Consider the following 15867-nt stretch of genomic DNA (forward strand, 5'->3'; position numbering starts at 1 on the left):
TTTTATGCGCACAACTCTCCTCTCTTGGCAGCTTCTTGTTTGCATCACCGCATTTGGAGGTCGAGGAAGTCTTAGCTTCAACACTGTACAAGCTCATTCAAACAGCGAGTGCTAATCTAAGATGACTCATCAGGTACTTTCAGCAACTCATTCATCATAATTTGAAAGCCCAAGCTTATTGAGCACCAGGAATCGTACTTTTGAGATGCCTGATAAGTATGGCTTGTAAAGTTTCAGTCTGAAAGGCGTCATTAATTCTTGATAAGCACTCCCACTCTGCACCGTTTCAGAGGAAGCCACCCTGGGTTTCAGAAAGGCAGAGAGGAGGGAATGCCTGTGCAAGGATGACAAATAACTGCCATAGTCATGTAGTCCAGTTTAAAAATCCAGGGTTAGGTAGCTCCCTATACAAACTCTGGATGAAAGGAGATACTATAAGAGGGGCTTGTGGCACCAAGTAGCTTTTCCCACCTATCTACCTTTTGTCTTCTGTCCCACTTTTCTGTCCTCTATTCACCTCCTTCCCTCTTCTCCTGTTTTAATTCCATATCTATTTGAAAGCTACTGTGGCAGAATCAATAGCTGTCTTTTAATTAGTAATTTAAGCGGTAACAAAACTAAATCATCCCACTGTGGGAATGAATTAGAGGAGACTAAAAGCGAGCGGATAAGAAAGAACAGCCACGCGCAGGAAAAGGGAAAATAGGGACATAACAGAGAGGGGAAACCACAGAGGAGGGGAACAGAGGATAGAGAGATGTGTAGTGTACAGACTCATCAGACAAACAATGCCAGTGCTTGCTTTCTTGCTTGATTGCATGCTGTGTTGGACAAAAAAAACGGTTGGAAGTTAATGCTTTTGGCAGCATAAATCCCCCCGGGTGGAGGTGATTTCCTCTAGAGATGTGCTTGGGTCAGCGCTGTGGCCCTCGCCCACTCTCTCTCTCTCTCTCTTTCTGTCTCTCTCACTGTGTTGAGTTGGCGTAAGTTATGATTGTCCTGAGGTAAGAGCTCAAGGTCAGCTGATTACCCGCAGGCATATCCACACAGCACTGAGCCACCTGCATGCAGAAAACCAGGTTTTATTTTGCTTCTCTTGCCTGGCCTGTCCTCTCGTCCTCCTCCTCTGTTTTCTTTCACATCTTCCTCTCCTCTCTCACCTTCCTCTTCTTTTTTCCTTCTTCACCACCTGCTTCTCTTCCTTTTCTCTCCTCTTGCTGTCACTGAACTTGCTTCTGGCCATGACCTCAGGTGTCTGCGCACTGCGTGCAGCCAAGGAGTTTTACACTTGGAAGACAGAAGACAACAACAACTTTGAAACAAGTTATTTTCCCTCCATGCAAATTATTAGATGTGATATGAAGAATTTTTACCGCCTGCATTAAGTTTGTGGTACGGTCAGTGTATTGATGTGCCAGCTCCGGTTAGGCAGCCCATTGTGCCTGCACTGCACTAAGTCCCACTGTGTAAGGAGAGCCCTTACTGGCACTGCCAGACATACACTCGCACTACATCAGAGACAGACACATAGAGGGAGAGATCAGATGCTGCTGTATTCAGCGTACAACCTTGCTGCCTCTTTAACTGCGGATTTTGCAGTTGATTTGTATGTTGGTGGAGGGAATGTCACAGAGGAAGAACTTTTGGAAACGACCTGCTTGCTGTTTGGTGTGATAGATGTGTCGATCACAGGCCAAATGAAAAACAGTAGTGCAGTAACATTTAAAATGAAATGCCATCTGGTAAAACTTTTTAAATCTTGAGGGGAACAACTACATTTGATACATTTGCATACTGTTAACAAATAAACTGTATAATTGTAATCATCTGTGGTGGAGATTTGGGAGTCCCACAGATTGGTGTCACTCTTTCCAAGAATGTGCCCGTTGAGCTGGTTTTAATCATCAAGCACACAGCCAAACAGAAGAGATTTATACAAATGTGTGGAGATCATAACAGCGATTGCTCAAAATTGAAATTAAAAATTGCCGATTACTGTTAGAATGTGTTATTCGGAAAATATTCCATGCTGATATAAAACCAACTGATTCGAAAAAGATTGGCTAGGATTAAAGAATACACATAACTGTAGATCTTTATTATCTGTATGTTCTCTGACAACTTTTTTCAATGCATGTTTTTTTACAATTTACAACTAAACCTGCTTTTAAAAAAAGTCTTCAGGTCATTTTATTCCAGGACAAATACACAATTAAACTCTGTAACAAATACTGCTATGATGCAACATGCTATTGTAAAAAAGTCATTGCGTAACTGTCCAAAGGAAAAAGAAGAAGTACATTGACAAAAGCCTGAAATACTCTGGAATAAAGGCTTCACTTGCTTGAGGGAGTCCCTCTTTTTTTTTTGTTCAGTTATTATGCAATCTTACTAATGCATTACATTTCTATGCAGAGCAAGACATCAGTCAGTGTTATAGATAGATAGGTTGATGGCCTTTATTGTCATCAAAGGGAAATTAATGTAGCTCTGGTCAGTACTAAACCAACAGTCAATGTAAGTTACATATTATTCCCTATTCATGTCCGTTTCTTCCTTAGAAAACCAAACAGAAATGACATTATGTCCCACAAAGGCCATGAGTCTCTAAAAAAAGTAGGAGATGAATTCCTCCAAGCATTCTGACATAAAAGGTCTAGTACACCAGATATGTCATATTGTACAGGCACTGCAGTGAACTTTGGTATAGGGTACCAATGAATGGCATGAGCTAAAATAAGCATAATCCCAGATTCAAATATTACGAGTAAGCAATAATAAGATGTTCTTGTACATAAGGTACAAACTGTATCGTTGTGTATCTGCAAAATATGCACATCACAGCCTCATCTTACTTTTACCGCTGCGGACATCGCCGAACACTAGAAAGCAGCATGTCAGCATGTCAAGAATTTGGCTCGAAGTCAAGGTGATCTGGTGAAAGGGAAGAGCATACAGGGAATATAAAGTAATTATTTAAAAAATATACTCACTTGTTAACTATGAGTGGAGTTTTGCGTGTATATTTTACACAAGAGGTCATTCATTTCCTGAGCTTTCTGTAAGAGTGTGTGTATCTTTTGCATGAGTGCAGCCATGGTTGTGTGTTTTCAGGGAGCATTAGACACACACTGATGGGGCCTGTCAGTCAAAGGAGGTGTTGGGAGATGGGCTGGAGGAAGGTCGGAGGGTTGTCTGAATCGATCCAACATGTCACAGTCAGAGCGGTTGGCCGGCTCTGTCCGTTTCAGCAAGGGGCTTTGGTTGGAGTGTGTGTGTGTGTGCGTGTGTGTGTGTGTGTGTGTGTGTGTGTGTGTGGAAATGTATGTGTGCGCATGTATGGATAGTATGTCTAATTACTGTGATTGCGATACCTTGTGTTGAACAACACATTCTTGGTTAGCACTTTTATCACTGAGATGTACTGATGTGGATTTTCTGCTGTAGGCAGTCAGAAGGCGCTACTTAACAAAATCACTATAGATAAGATTTAGGAGGCTTAGTTCCTTTATTTTACAACAGGTATTAAGGTTATGGGTAATGAGTTACTAAGAGGGTAAAAACAGTCGTTACAGGTCTCTCTTGAGAAGGATAATAAAAAAATGTATAAATAAAGGTTCTGGTTTTAAGGGCTGCATTACAGCAAAGTGATGTAATTTTCTATTACTTGCCTCCACCATTACTGATGATTATTTATCAAAAATCTCATTGTTTGAATATTTTGTTAAAGCGCTGATATCGATATTGAGGTATTTGGTGAAGAAATATTGTGATATTTGAATTTACTCCATATTGGGATATGTTTAGGAATATTGCCAATAATGCCATTACTGTATAAAACTATTCTTTATTTAAGCACTTACTGCAATGTAATGAGAAATGTAGATATAATAAATGTAGGTATACAGTACACAGTTCAGTATACAGTACTCTACTTAAAAATACATAATAATTATAATTTATGAAATTCTTCTCATATATAAAAATGAAAGCAGGATTTTTTAGTAATAGATGAATTGACTGTGTGTGCTTACATGTCACGTTTGTTACCTTTGAAAGAGGGAAGGACACGCTAACAATAGCTTCGGAGGCCCAGTGGTTTCTGGACACTTCCATTACTGAAGTGGCCTAGGGTGCCTGTGCCTCTGAAAGCTCCATGCAGCATGCTCTCCCATCAGACTGACTGGAAGCCACCAAGAGATCACATTGAAATGCATGTGTGGTGGAGCAGATACAGACACTGAAAGAAAGACAGAGTGAGACAGAAGGAGAGAAGTAGGGAGGAAGAGGAAAAGAGAGACGGAGAGAAAGGACAACAGAGAACAAGCAAGTTAAAGAGAAACCAGATGCCAGCAACGCTAATAATAAAAGGGCTGCAGCAACATAATGTACAGGTGCTAATCTGCTGTTCTCTTCACTCTACCCAAAATGCTGGTCGAGGCGTCAGCTGCTAATGATGCTTGAGAACGTGTTCTGTCGCTGTCTGTCTTTTTCAGTCCATTGCAGCGGCAAAATACAAATGGAGACAGTCAACTATGAAATGCTGCTCCCTGGTTGGCTGATTGTTTTTTCAGCTTCATACTTGCAAATCTGTTCCCATTTCTTTCTTTCTATCATCTCTATTCTTTTGAACGTCATCACGATGTTGATATTACTTTTCTGTTACATCTACACAGGAGGTGAAGCGTGAGCAGCTTCAGTCTGCGTCTACGCAGGATGCATTCAGGCACAGTACTGAGTGTAGGTTAATGCAAAGCTTCAACATGAAACAGGCTCTTTTAAATCACATCAGTCATACACATATACAATATGTGATCATATTAATGGTAACTTGGGTAACTTCTGTGACCCAGCGCCGACCTGTGACGAACAACTTCATGGGTACCATTTCTAATTCATTTTGACAGCAGTGGCAGCAGGCCAGCGAAGACTTCATTCATATTAAAATATCTTCTAAATACTGTGTCGCCGAGAGAGAGAGAGAGAGAGAGAGAGAGAGAGAGAGAGAGAGAGAGAGAGAGAGAGAGAGAGAGAGAGAGAGAGAGAGAGAGAGAGAGAGAGAGAGAGAGAGAGAGAGAGAGACACACTTGTTTTGAGAAGAAATGGAGCTTTTATTGAGCAATTTACACTCTAAGTAGAGAGGGGACTTTTTAAGACTTATAAAACAAAGTTTCATTTGGATCTCAAGAAAAAGGTAGCTGGCTGAATGAACAGGATGTGCAACACTCTGTGCATCACTCTGTACAACACTCTGTACAACACTCTGTGCATCACTCTGTGCATCACTCTGTTCATCACTCTGTGCATCACTCTGTGCATCACTCTGTACAACACTCTGTGCATCACTCTGTGCATCACTCTGTGCATCACTCTGTACAACACTCTGTGCATCACTCTGTACAACACTCTGTGCATCACTCTGTGCATCACTCTGTACATCACTCTGTACAACACTCTGTGCATCACTCTGTGCATCACTCTGTACAACACTCTGTGCATCACTCTGTGCATCACTCTGTGCATCACTCTGTACAACACTCTGTTCATCACTCTGTACAACACTCTGTGCATCACTCTGTGCATCACTCTGTACAACACTATGTTCATCACTCTGTGCATCACTCTGTGCATCACTCTGTGCATCACTCTGTACAACACTCTGTACAACACTCTGTGCATCACTCTGTTCATCACTCTGTGCAACACTCTGTACAACACTCTGTGCATCACTCTGTTCATCACTCTGTGCATCACTCTGTTCATCACTCTGTGCATCACTCTGTACAACACTCTGTACAACACTCTGTACAACACTCTGTGCATCACTCTGTTCATCACTCTGTGCATCACTCTGTGCATCACTCTGTTCATCACTCTGTGCAACACTCTGTGCATCACTCTGTGCATCACTCTGTACAACACTCTGTGCATCACTCTGTGCATCACTCTGTGCATCACTCTGTGCAACACTCTGTGCATCACTCTGTACAACACTCTGTACAACACTCTGTACAACACTCTGTGCATCACTCTGTACAACACTCTGTGCATCACTCTGTACAACACTCTGTACAACACTCTGTACAACACTCTGTGCATCACTCTGTGCAACACTCTGTGCATCACTCTGTGCATCACTCTGTGCAACACTCTGTGCATCACTCTGTACAACACTCTGTGCATCACTCTGTGCAACACTCTGTGCAACACTCTGTGCATCACTCTGTGCATCACTCTGTACATCACTCTGTACAACACTCTGTGCATCACTCTGTGCATCACTCTGTACAACACTCTGTTCATCACTCTGTGCATCACTCTGTACATCACTCTGTACAACACTCTGTGCATCACTCTGTGCAACACTCTGTGCATCACTCTGTGCATCACTCTGTACAACACTCTGTGCATCACTCTGTGCATCACTCTGTACAACACTCTGTACAACACTCTGTACAACACTCTGTACAACACTCTGTACAACACTCTGTGCATCACTTTGTGCATCACTCTGTGCATCACTCTGTGCATCACTCTGTGCATCACTCTGTACAACACTCTGTGCATCACTTTGTGCATCACTCTGTGCATCACTCTGTGCAACACTCTGTACAACACTCTGTGCATCACTCTGTTCATCACTCTGTACAACACTCTGTGCATCACTCTGTGCATCACTCTGTGCATCACTCTGTACAACACTCTGTACAACACTCTGTGCATCACTCTGTTCATCACTCTGTACAACACTCTGTGCATCACTCTGTGCATCACTCTGTACAACACTCTGTGCATCACTCTGTGCATCACTCTGTTCATCACTCTGTGCATCACTCTGTGCATCACTCTGTACAACACTCTGTGCATCACTATGTGCATCACTCTGTACAACACTCTGTACAACACTCTGTACAACACTCTGTACAACACTCTGTGCATCACTTTGTGCATCACTCTGTGCATCACTCTGTGCATCACTCTGTGCATCACTCTGTACAACACTCTGTACAACACTCTGTGCATCACTCTGTTCATCACTCTGTACAACACTCTGTGCATCACTCTGTGCATCACTCTGTGCATCACTCTGTACAACACTCTGTACAACACTCTGTGCATCACTCTGTGCATCACTCTGTACAACACTCTGTTCACACTCTGTGCATCACTCTGTAATCACTCTGTACAACACTCTGTTCATCACTCTGTGCATCACTCTGTACAACACTCTGTACAACACTCTGTGCATCACTCTGTACAACACTCTGTGCAACACTCTGTACAACACTCTGTGCATCACTCTGTTCATCACTCTGTGCAACACTCTGTACAACACTCTGTGCATCACTCTGTACAACACTCTGTGCATCACTCTGTTCATCACTCTGTACAACACTCTGTGCATCACTCTGTGCAACACTCTGTGCATCACTCTGTACAACACTCTGTGCATCACTCTGTTCATCACTCTGTACAACACTCTGTACAACACTCTGTACATCACTCTGTGCAACACTCTGTGCATCACTCTGTACAACACTCTGTGCATCACTCTGTTCATCACTCTGTACAACACTCTGTACAACACTCTGTACAACACTCTGTGCATCACTCTGTTCATCACTCTGTACAACACTCTGTGCATCACTCTGTGCAACACTCTGTGCATCACTCTGTTCATCACTCTGTACAACACTCTGTACAACACTCTGTACAACACTCTGTGCATCACTCTGTTCATCACTCTGTTCATCACTCTGTGCATCACTCTGTGCAACACTCTGTGTATCACTATGTGCATCACCACGCTGGGCTATTGACCCTCTGTGTGGCGGCTTTGTTTCCGAAGGAACCACGAGAGAGGTTGTGGTGACTCAGTCCTGTTTGCTCGAAGGACAGACCATCTCCCCCATTAATGACTACAAAGCCCTTTCAGTTTTTACCACCTTGACTTTCTGATGGAAAATCTCGTGGGACGAAAAACACGGAACCCTCAGTCAAGCATGAGAGCTGGTTTTCTACTCGATTAAACTGGTTCAAGTGTGCTATCGATTGACTTGATGGACTTGCAGTCCCTCCTTAACATCGAACCAAAGTAGTATGTATGATAAAGTAATAACGCATTGCATTTTCAGATTAATATCTATTTTGGCTTTTATTTCAGGCTGTTCTATTGCATTTTAGAAGCCATTATTGGTCAGTGCAGAGCAATAAAAAGCATTTAGCACAAGATAATTACAAAAATAATCAAAAATAGGTTTTTTGTTCAGAGGATTTTCAACTCAAAATACTTTTTTCTTTGGCCCTGATCCTCCTCAATACTGGGTATCAGCTGACACAGATCAGATTTGTTCTGCTTAATTTAATCAGATATACAATATATAAATCCTTACATACTTAAAATCGTAAAAAGGTAATACTAATGACTAACAAAACAATAATAAAAAAATATATTACGTTTAGAAAGGGTCACTGAACTCACTACAAAAGCAGAAACGGTCTCATTGTATACATTACTCACTGTAGCAATTAAATAAATAAACAGCAGTTTTCTTTAAAGAAGCCGGAGTTTGTCTACAAATAAAAAGAGCAATTAAAGTCCCGTTTGTGTCCCCTAAACGCTTGTGACAGCGGCTTTTTGGCTTCTTTACCACCTTAACTACTTCTGCTGGGTTAGAGGTATTTACACTATATGTGTGTACGTGTGTGATAGAGAGAAACAGATCTGGAGAGAGAGAGAGAGAGAGAGAGAGAGAGAGAGAGAGAGAGAGAGAGAGAGAGAGAGAGAGAGAGAGAGAGAGAGAGAGAGGAAGAATGAGAGACAAAGAGAGTTAATCAAATGATTAATAGCCAGTGTAAAATGGAGTCTATCCAGCAAACACACACTGCTGTGTAGCTCACACTCTAAACCACGGAGAAGCTTGTTTTCCTTCTCTTGGTTTACAGTTTTGAGCCAGACTTTGGGTCATAAATATTTCACACACATTTAGCGTTGCAATTTTTTTTTAATACTGTACACATTTGTGCATGCTGTATCTCACAGCACCCCCCTTAATGTTCTTATATCCATGCTTTTTCCCCATCACAATATTTTCAGAATATTCTCCCTAATGGGCAAGCATTTGACATTTAAAGTTATTTCTATACTAAAATAAAAATCTTCAAACTAATGACAAATATTCTGGAAATCCCAGCATTACATTGTGCACAGAACCAGAGCATGAGCTCGGTGGATAATGGGGGAGGAATATTCTGACCATCTATGAACTCAGTCAGAGCCCTGTTGGTCCCAAAACCTACAAATCCTGTATCAAAGTGAAGCATTGCTTTGATATTTAAGAGAATGTGATGTTAATATGATGCCTGCTTGATCTGAGCTTCCTCTCTGCATGCCAGACTCAAGTGTCACATCATTTTCCAACACACACACACACTCTCGCTCTCTCTCTCTCTCTCTCTCTCTCTCTCTCTCTCTCTCTCTCTCTCTCTCCTCTCTCTCTCTCTCTCTCTCTCTCTCTCTCTCTCTCTCTCTCTCTCTCTCTCTCTCTCTCTCTCTCTCTCTCTCCATGCACTCATCAATCCACTCTGTTGCTTAAAAACTTAAAAAACAATCTCCCCACAGACTAAAACTTTTCCTCTTACATCTCACTTTGACTGGTTTACCTTTATTTTGTTCTTTACATTTTGAAAACAACTTACGAATAGTAAGAATAACTGATCACTAAAGATACTATTACACATTCTGACATGGCTTTGTACTGTAAATATACTCCATAATTATTCCCAGAACAAAACAAAAAAGAAGTATCATCCCATTATGCTGTCACACACACATACACTTAGAAACTTTGCTAAAAACTTTGCAGAACGTTGGTGTCTGCAGGCGTGGCTAAGTAATTTCTGCTTGTCTGAGTGATTGATAGCATTGCAGCTGGTCCCATCCATTCAGCTGTACTATATTACACACTTTAAGTACCAAGGCCTCTTCTCATTTCTATTTTCCCCCCTAAAACTGATATCCTTTAGTGGAGAGCTGTGTGTTGATTGTGCTCCTGTGTGTTCAGGATGGAGCGACTCGTTCAAATTGAAGTTGTATTGTTAGTTTTTCCCATATTTTATAATAATACATCATAATATTTAATGCATGTTTTAACTGAAACTGAGAGGACAGTACTGCATGCGTATGTGCGCACGCGTATCTTCATACACCTCTTTGTGACTTTGCCAAATGTGTGTGTATCTTCAGGACAGGTATCTAACAGATAGTCTTTCCACACTCTGAGGCCATTGGCAATCAGATGTTAAGTGGTCTCAGCATTATCTGAGCCTTAGCAGACAGTTTTCAGTCAGCTCAATCAATCCCCATCCATCCAGTGCAGAAAAACACCACCTCCAGTCTATTGGAGAAGGGCCCCGAGTGCACCAACGTGGCAAAAAACTACCCTCGGTCATTGAGCATTGAGTTTGAGCCAAGATGATGGTCCTTACAGAGAAGTATCTGCCAGTAGAAACCCCAATGGAGTCTGGGGTGGAAGAAACTGCAACCTCTCAAAAGTGTTCAGTGAAATTGTAGACTATCAGGAACACGTTGAAGGACTTGAGCGGACTTGAGTGTAGTATTTTACGGAAGATACCTGCCGACACAGGACGTTGCGTCACACACTGAGCAACGCTACAGGCGAGCCAGGAAATGTTGTCCGCTTTAATTTTATAAAATATTATTTTTGCATGAATTAGTTCCTTGTGGGAGGGAAACTAATTAACTTATCGTTTAGAGGTGAGGAGAAAAGGTGTCGCCCCAGTGGAACGCTCAGCATGTAAAGATCAATGATGATGTGTGCAACAGCTTCTCAAATGGCTGTGTAGTGGGCCACATGCTGATAAAGGCTTGCTGTGCATGACAGTACATTGATGGATGGATGAAAAGATGGATGACCACGAGTGGCGTTACCACCAAGAACTGAGGCATATGCAAGTAGATACTACGTACATGATTACGTAGTATTTACGTATCCTAAACCAAAAAAAGATGTAAAACTAAGAGACCTTGTTGCCATGTGATCACACCAGACACAACGGCAAATTGGGCCAGGGATTTAAAGTAGGGTGGCCAATGGCCTACTTTCAGCATCCTTGCTTGGGCCACATCCACTAAACACCTGTAATGTTTTGTAATGCTAAATCAGGCCAGGGGTTTAAAGTGTGGGAGCCAATGGCCCCTTCGCCCCCTTGCTCAGACCACGCCCATCTTTCAATGCCACCTTCATTTTAAAGACACACACACACAGACTTCCAAGATGAAACTATACCAGCGGCTGGTAAAAAAAACCAAATTTCATTCATGAACAAAGGAAGCAACATTATGTGTGACTTTGACACTTTTCCCATAGGACACAGCTGCAGTTCAGTTCTGCCTGCCAAATCTTTACACCACACACTAACATAAGGAAAATGTAATATATGTAATGGACTGCTTTAATGAAATGGCAGGACACTCACCAGTCTGATGGAAAAACCTGTTAACTCTCAATAGAGATGGAAGCAGGGCAGCGAGCCATCTGAGCAGACAATGTTGCTGAGTGGATGGAGAATGTTGCTCAAGATTGTTTATACCGCCAATGTTGGTGTGGAATAGAAGAGGTACAAATAGTCAATAACATTTCATGTAATATAAAAAAAAGATAAGCTAGGGTAGTCTGTTTGCTGATCACTAATGTAATCACAACAGAGATTAGGTTTTCTCTGTGTTAACTGTCCTCATTTGCTTTGTGCAGTACAAACCAGAAAGCAACAAAAACAATAAAATTGTAACGATGATTGTGTCCTGAATATACTGAATATATAGACACCATCTGCTTCCTCTTCACACCCTTTATATCCTCCTCCTCCTCTCTTCTCCTGTAACTTCCACATCTCCATATTAACCTTCCTTTACGCCTCCCTCTCTGTTGACAACATCTTTTCCACCACTGCTATATTAACTTTCCATTTCTCCTTCTAACCCCCTCCTGGCACGCATCAATCCATTTGATCCTCTTTTCCGAATCTCCTTCGTCTCCACCCCATGTCCTTGACCTGGCGTCCTTCTGACTCTTCGCTCCTGACCGCTTGCCTTCCCCTGCAGGTATTCCTTCCAGGATGAGGAGGACATGTTTATGGTGGTGGACTTGCTCTTGGGAGGAGACCTGCGCTACCACCTCCAGCAGAACGTCCACTTCTCAGAGAGCACCGTCAAACTCTACATTTGTGAACTGGCTCTGGCCCTGGGATACCTCCGTACGAAGCGCATCATACACAGGTGAGATGCACCCTCTATCTATTCAAATACATTGAGAGAAATAGTCTTTGACTGGTTGGGTCATTACTTTTGCTCCTGCTACAGTACGTGTCCCCCTTCTGTCTCTCCCCATTGTTTTACACCACCGAGTCTGAGTATTATCTACCCCGGTGTTCTTTTCTCCTTGGCTGTCCACTTCCCTAGTATTCTCTAAGATGACTGCTACACCACTGTGCAGAAAAGGTCTAGCTGTCTTGACATGGAGGTCACACCTGACACAACAGTTTACCTTGAACTGCAGACTATGGCCATCATGAAATGCACCAGTTATGTCCCAGCTGCTGTGTCAATGCCTTATTTAATTTGTAAAATGCAAGTTAAGTGCTTTTTAGGCAGAAATATCTACTGCTACAGCAGAGCCAACGACTCGCATGGCCAAGAAAGATATGGCTACAGCCCAACAGTATTATTTTAAGTTGTTGAAGTGACTCAAAGAGCTTGAGATATCCTGTAACAGCCAATGAGGCTGCCAAAATACTTTGAATATATTGTCCATCACAGTGGTATCACATAACAAATATAACTCTTTCTTAAAGCAACAATGCAGATAAGATACACAACTATAGCAACCCTGTCTCATCCAAAATATCTTCAAATTTGCTTTGACAAATACATTTTGGAGGAAACATATTCACCGCCATTGTTTCCAATCCTGCATGTGTGTCTTTGTCAAATTACACAAAAGTCAAACGGAGGTTGTCATTGTGGGTGGTTACACAAAGCACCGGATTTTGGCTCTGGAGTCGAGGATTTGTGTGTAGCTTTCCAATGTGTGGTTACAGTGGATTTATTTACCTTAGTAGCAGAGAAAACTAGGTCTTTATTTGAAATAGGCTTACAGCAGAGACTGTAATTCCTGATTTCCCCTATTAATACAAACTCAAAACCTCCCCAATGTTTACCTTTATGAATTCAGCATAATATATATTGTACAACATTAAATCCAGCTGTACAACAACAGAGTTATTCCTTCACCCTCAGTGTTTCTCAACCTATGTTAAGTTACTGCCAATGAAAGTCAACCATTCCTGCGGATTTTTCACATTAAATCTCTTCAAGCTTTCGTTTTATTGGGAAACTTTTGGTAGTATAACATGACTCTGTTAATGTACTGATGGAACTCTGGAAGTACATTATAATGTACATACTTCTACTTACTGCAGGCTTCCAGAGCCCAACGTAATGTAGACTTTTTTTTCCTTTTAATGACCCTTACAGAACTATTTTAAGTGCAAACATTTTTAGCACGCATGACCACAGTTGCGCGTGACTAATGCTTTGCTCCAATATCTGTGGCACTGAATTCATCCACTGCTTTGACTTACTCCTCCACTCTGGTGACTGAGCACTGAGGCAAACATAGAAAGAGAGGCCTTCTCAGGTCACGCTAATAGAAAACATCACTGCAACAGAGAACACTAATTTATCAACACCCCCGGATAACAAATTACGCCATTTAACATGAAGCAGACCACTTGCTCCCGTCCACGCTCTTTAACTTTCACAGGAAGAGAGAGAGAGAGAGAGAGAAATTAATGGGACGATTTAATAATTTACTTATTCATTGAGTCCATTGAGGGATATGAATATTTAAATGATGTTTTCTATTTTAGTGCTGGAGAGGACAGACTTGATGTGCAGGTGTTAGGGGCGTTTGTTTAGATGGAATCAACATCTTTTCAATCTGCATTCATTAGCTTCAAATAGGAAGTGGGGCTGAAAGTAACTCTCAGCTCATCTCTATGGAAATTGAATATATCATTTCCTCCATCAGATGTGGACGTGCTCACTTTGGTGCAGCGAGTGAATGCACTTCAGAATGTGTGTGTGTGTGTGTGTGTGTGTGTGTGTGTGTGTGTGTGTGCGCGTGTGCGTGTGCGTGTAGTATTCACCTGTGTAAATGTGGGTAAATGCAGGATGTACACGTTCTCCTTCCGTTGGTCTGTGATGATTTTGATGATAATGAGGGGAGTAATGACGATAATGACATTAATCGCAGGCAACATGGTGAGACGGTGATGATGGTATTTACAAGTTTAATAATGACTATGACAGAATATTCCCGGCTGTAGTTGTGTTCAGTATGATGGCTAGATGTCCACATTATTTTATTTTTTTAAGACACATTTTTTTATTTGACGGAGAGTAGAGGCTGACAGGAAACGGGGAGAGAGGAGTACGGTATGCAACAAAGGGCCCAAGGCTGAAATCGAACCTGGGATGTTGCGGTTATGTATCATTCACTGCAATCTAGAACAGGGGTCCCCAACCACCAGGCTGCGGACCAGTACAGGGTCGTGGATCATTTGGTACCGGGCCGCACTGAAAGAATAAAAAAAAAATGTTTGTGTTGGTAATATTTATTGCAAACATTTTATTTACATTAATCTGCTGGGTATTTTATTTTGAAAAATGAAATAAAGTGCATAATATAAAATGGAATAATTACATTTATATTACATATGTAATAATTCAAGTATATATTTTTTCTTTTTATTGTGTGTTTTGTTATGCCTGCCTACATTAGCATAGCACGAGGGACCTTTGAGCTAGCATATTCTGTGATGTCATGGTCATTCACTTTGAACACAACTAAGGATGTTAAATATCTTGGAAGCAGAGAGTGTGGCCTTAAAATATGCGATTGCTTTCTAGATGTCAGTGAATAACATCCAAACCTTTCATACAACTTTAGCGTGATGGCTATCTTGAAGAATGAATTAAATAGCATCCAGTGATTTAAGGGTAGCGTCAGCAGTATGCATACAGGAAATCAACATAACCCAGAGTAGATTGTATCGTGGAATCTAGAATGTGTTTTCAGTTTTGAAGGGGAAACAAGAGCACAAGAAGTTCTACCTGAACTTAGTTGCACAATCGACACTATCACAAAATATGAGTTCTAGGCAGTTTTTACAGGATTTATTTTTTTTATTCATAAATATGAATAAAACGTACTTTATTAATGCAGAGATTGTTAAATGTAGAGACAATATAGGGTTTGGGGTAGTCAAGTTCAGGTTATAGTTCTTGGAGGGAGTTCTGTCCCCGTCAACAACAATACTGGGATCCATAATAACGTTACAGCAGCGGTGACGACAACGGCAATGAGCTCTTGCACTGTATGCCACTGTATGGCCAATATGAACAATCCCAAGGGAGTGGTGACAGAGCAGCAATGAGGTTAAGAACAACAGTACAGCTCATCTTGACAAGAGCCTGGATGGAAAATCAAAGAGACGGCAGCGTCATCATGGGATATACAGGAGCCTCTTAGCATGTAGTATGATGCAAGGCTGAAGTTTATTTAATTCCACTGTGTTATTAAGTGGAAATAGATTTGTACGTAAAGCCTACAGGGTACGGAAAAAATCTATAAATACAACATTATTATCAAGTGGCAATAGATAACATGTTTGTTTTAACTTATCATCATGAAGTAAATGTTGATTGCACAATGTAATGGCTGTAGAATAATGACACCATCTGTGCTTAGATTGGTTCCCTATAAGCCTTACTTTACAATTCTG

The 15867-nt window shown here is 41.4% G+C and overlaps 1 protein-coding gene across 2 annotated transcripts in view; it reads left to right on the forward strand.

Annotated features, from left to right (window-relative positions):
- Positions 1–15867, forward strand: part of stk32a (serine/threonine kinase 32A) — a 61919-nt gene that overhangs the window by 10817 nt on the left and 35235 nt on the right. For both annotated transcript variants that reach the window (XM_029448166.1, XM_029448167.1), the window contains one exon: positions 12125–12298. In XM_029448166.1, the coding sequence (XP_029304026.1) occupies positions 12125–12298 (174 nt within the window). The remainder of the gene's footprint in view (positions 1–12124; positions 12299–15867) is intronic.

This window comes from Cottoperca gobio, chromosome 14, assembly GCF_900634415.1.
Source record: "Cottoperca gobio chromosome 14, fCotGob3.1, whole genome shotgun sequence".
Classification (NCBI taxonomy): Eukaryota; Metazoa; Chordata; class Actinopteri; order Perciformes; family Bovichtidae; genus Cottoperca; species Cottoperca gobio.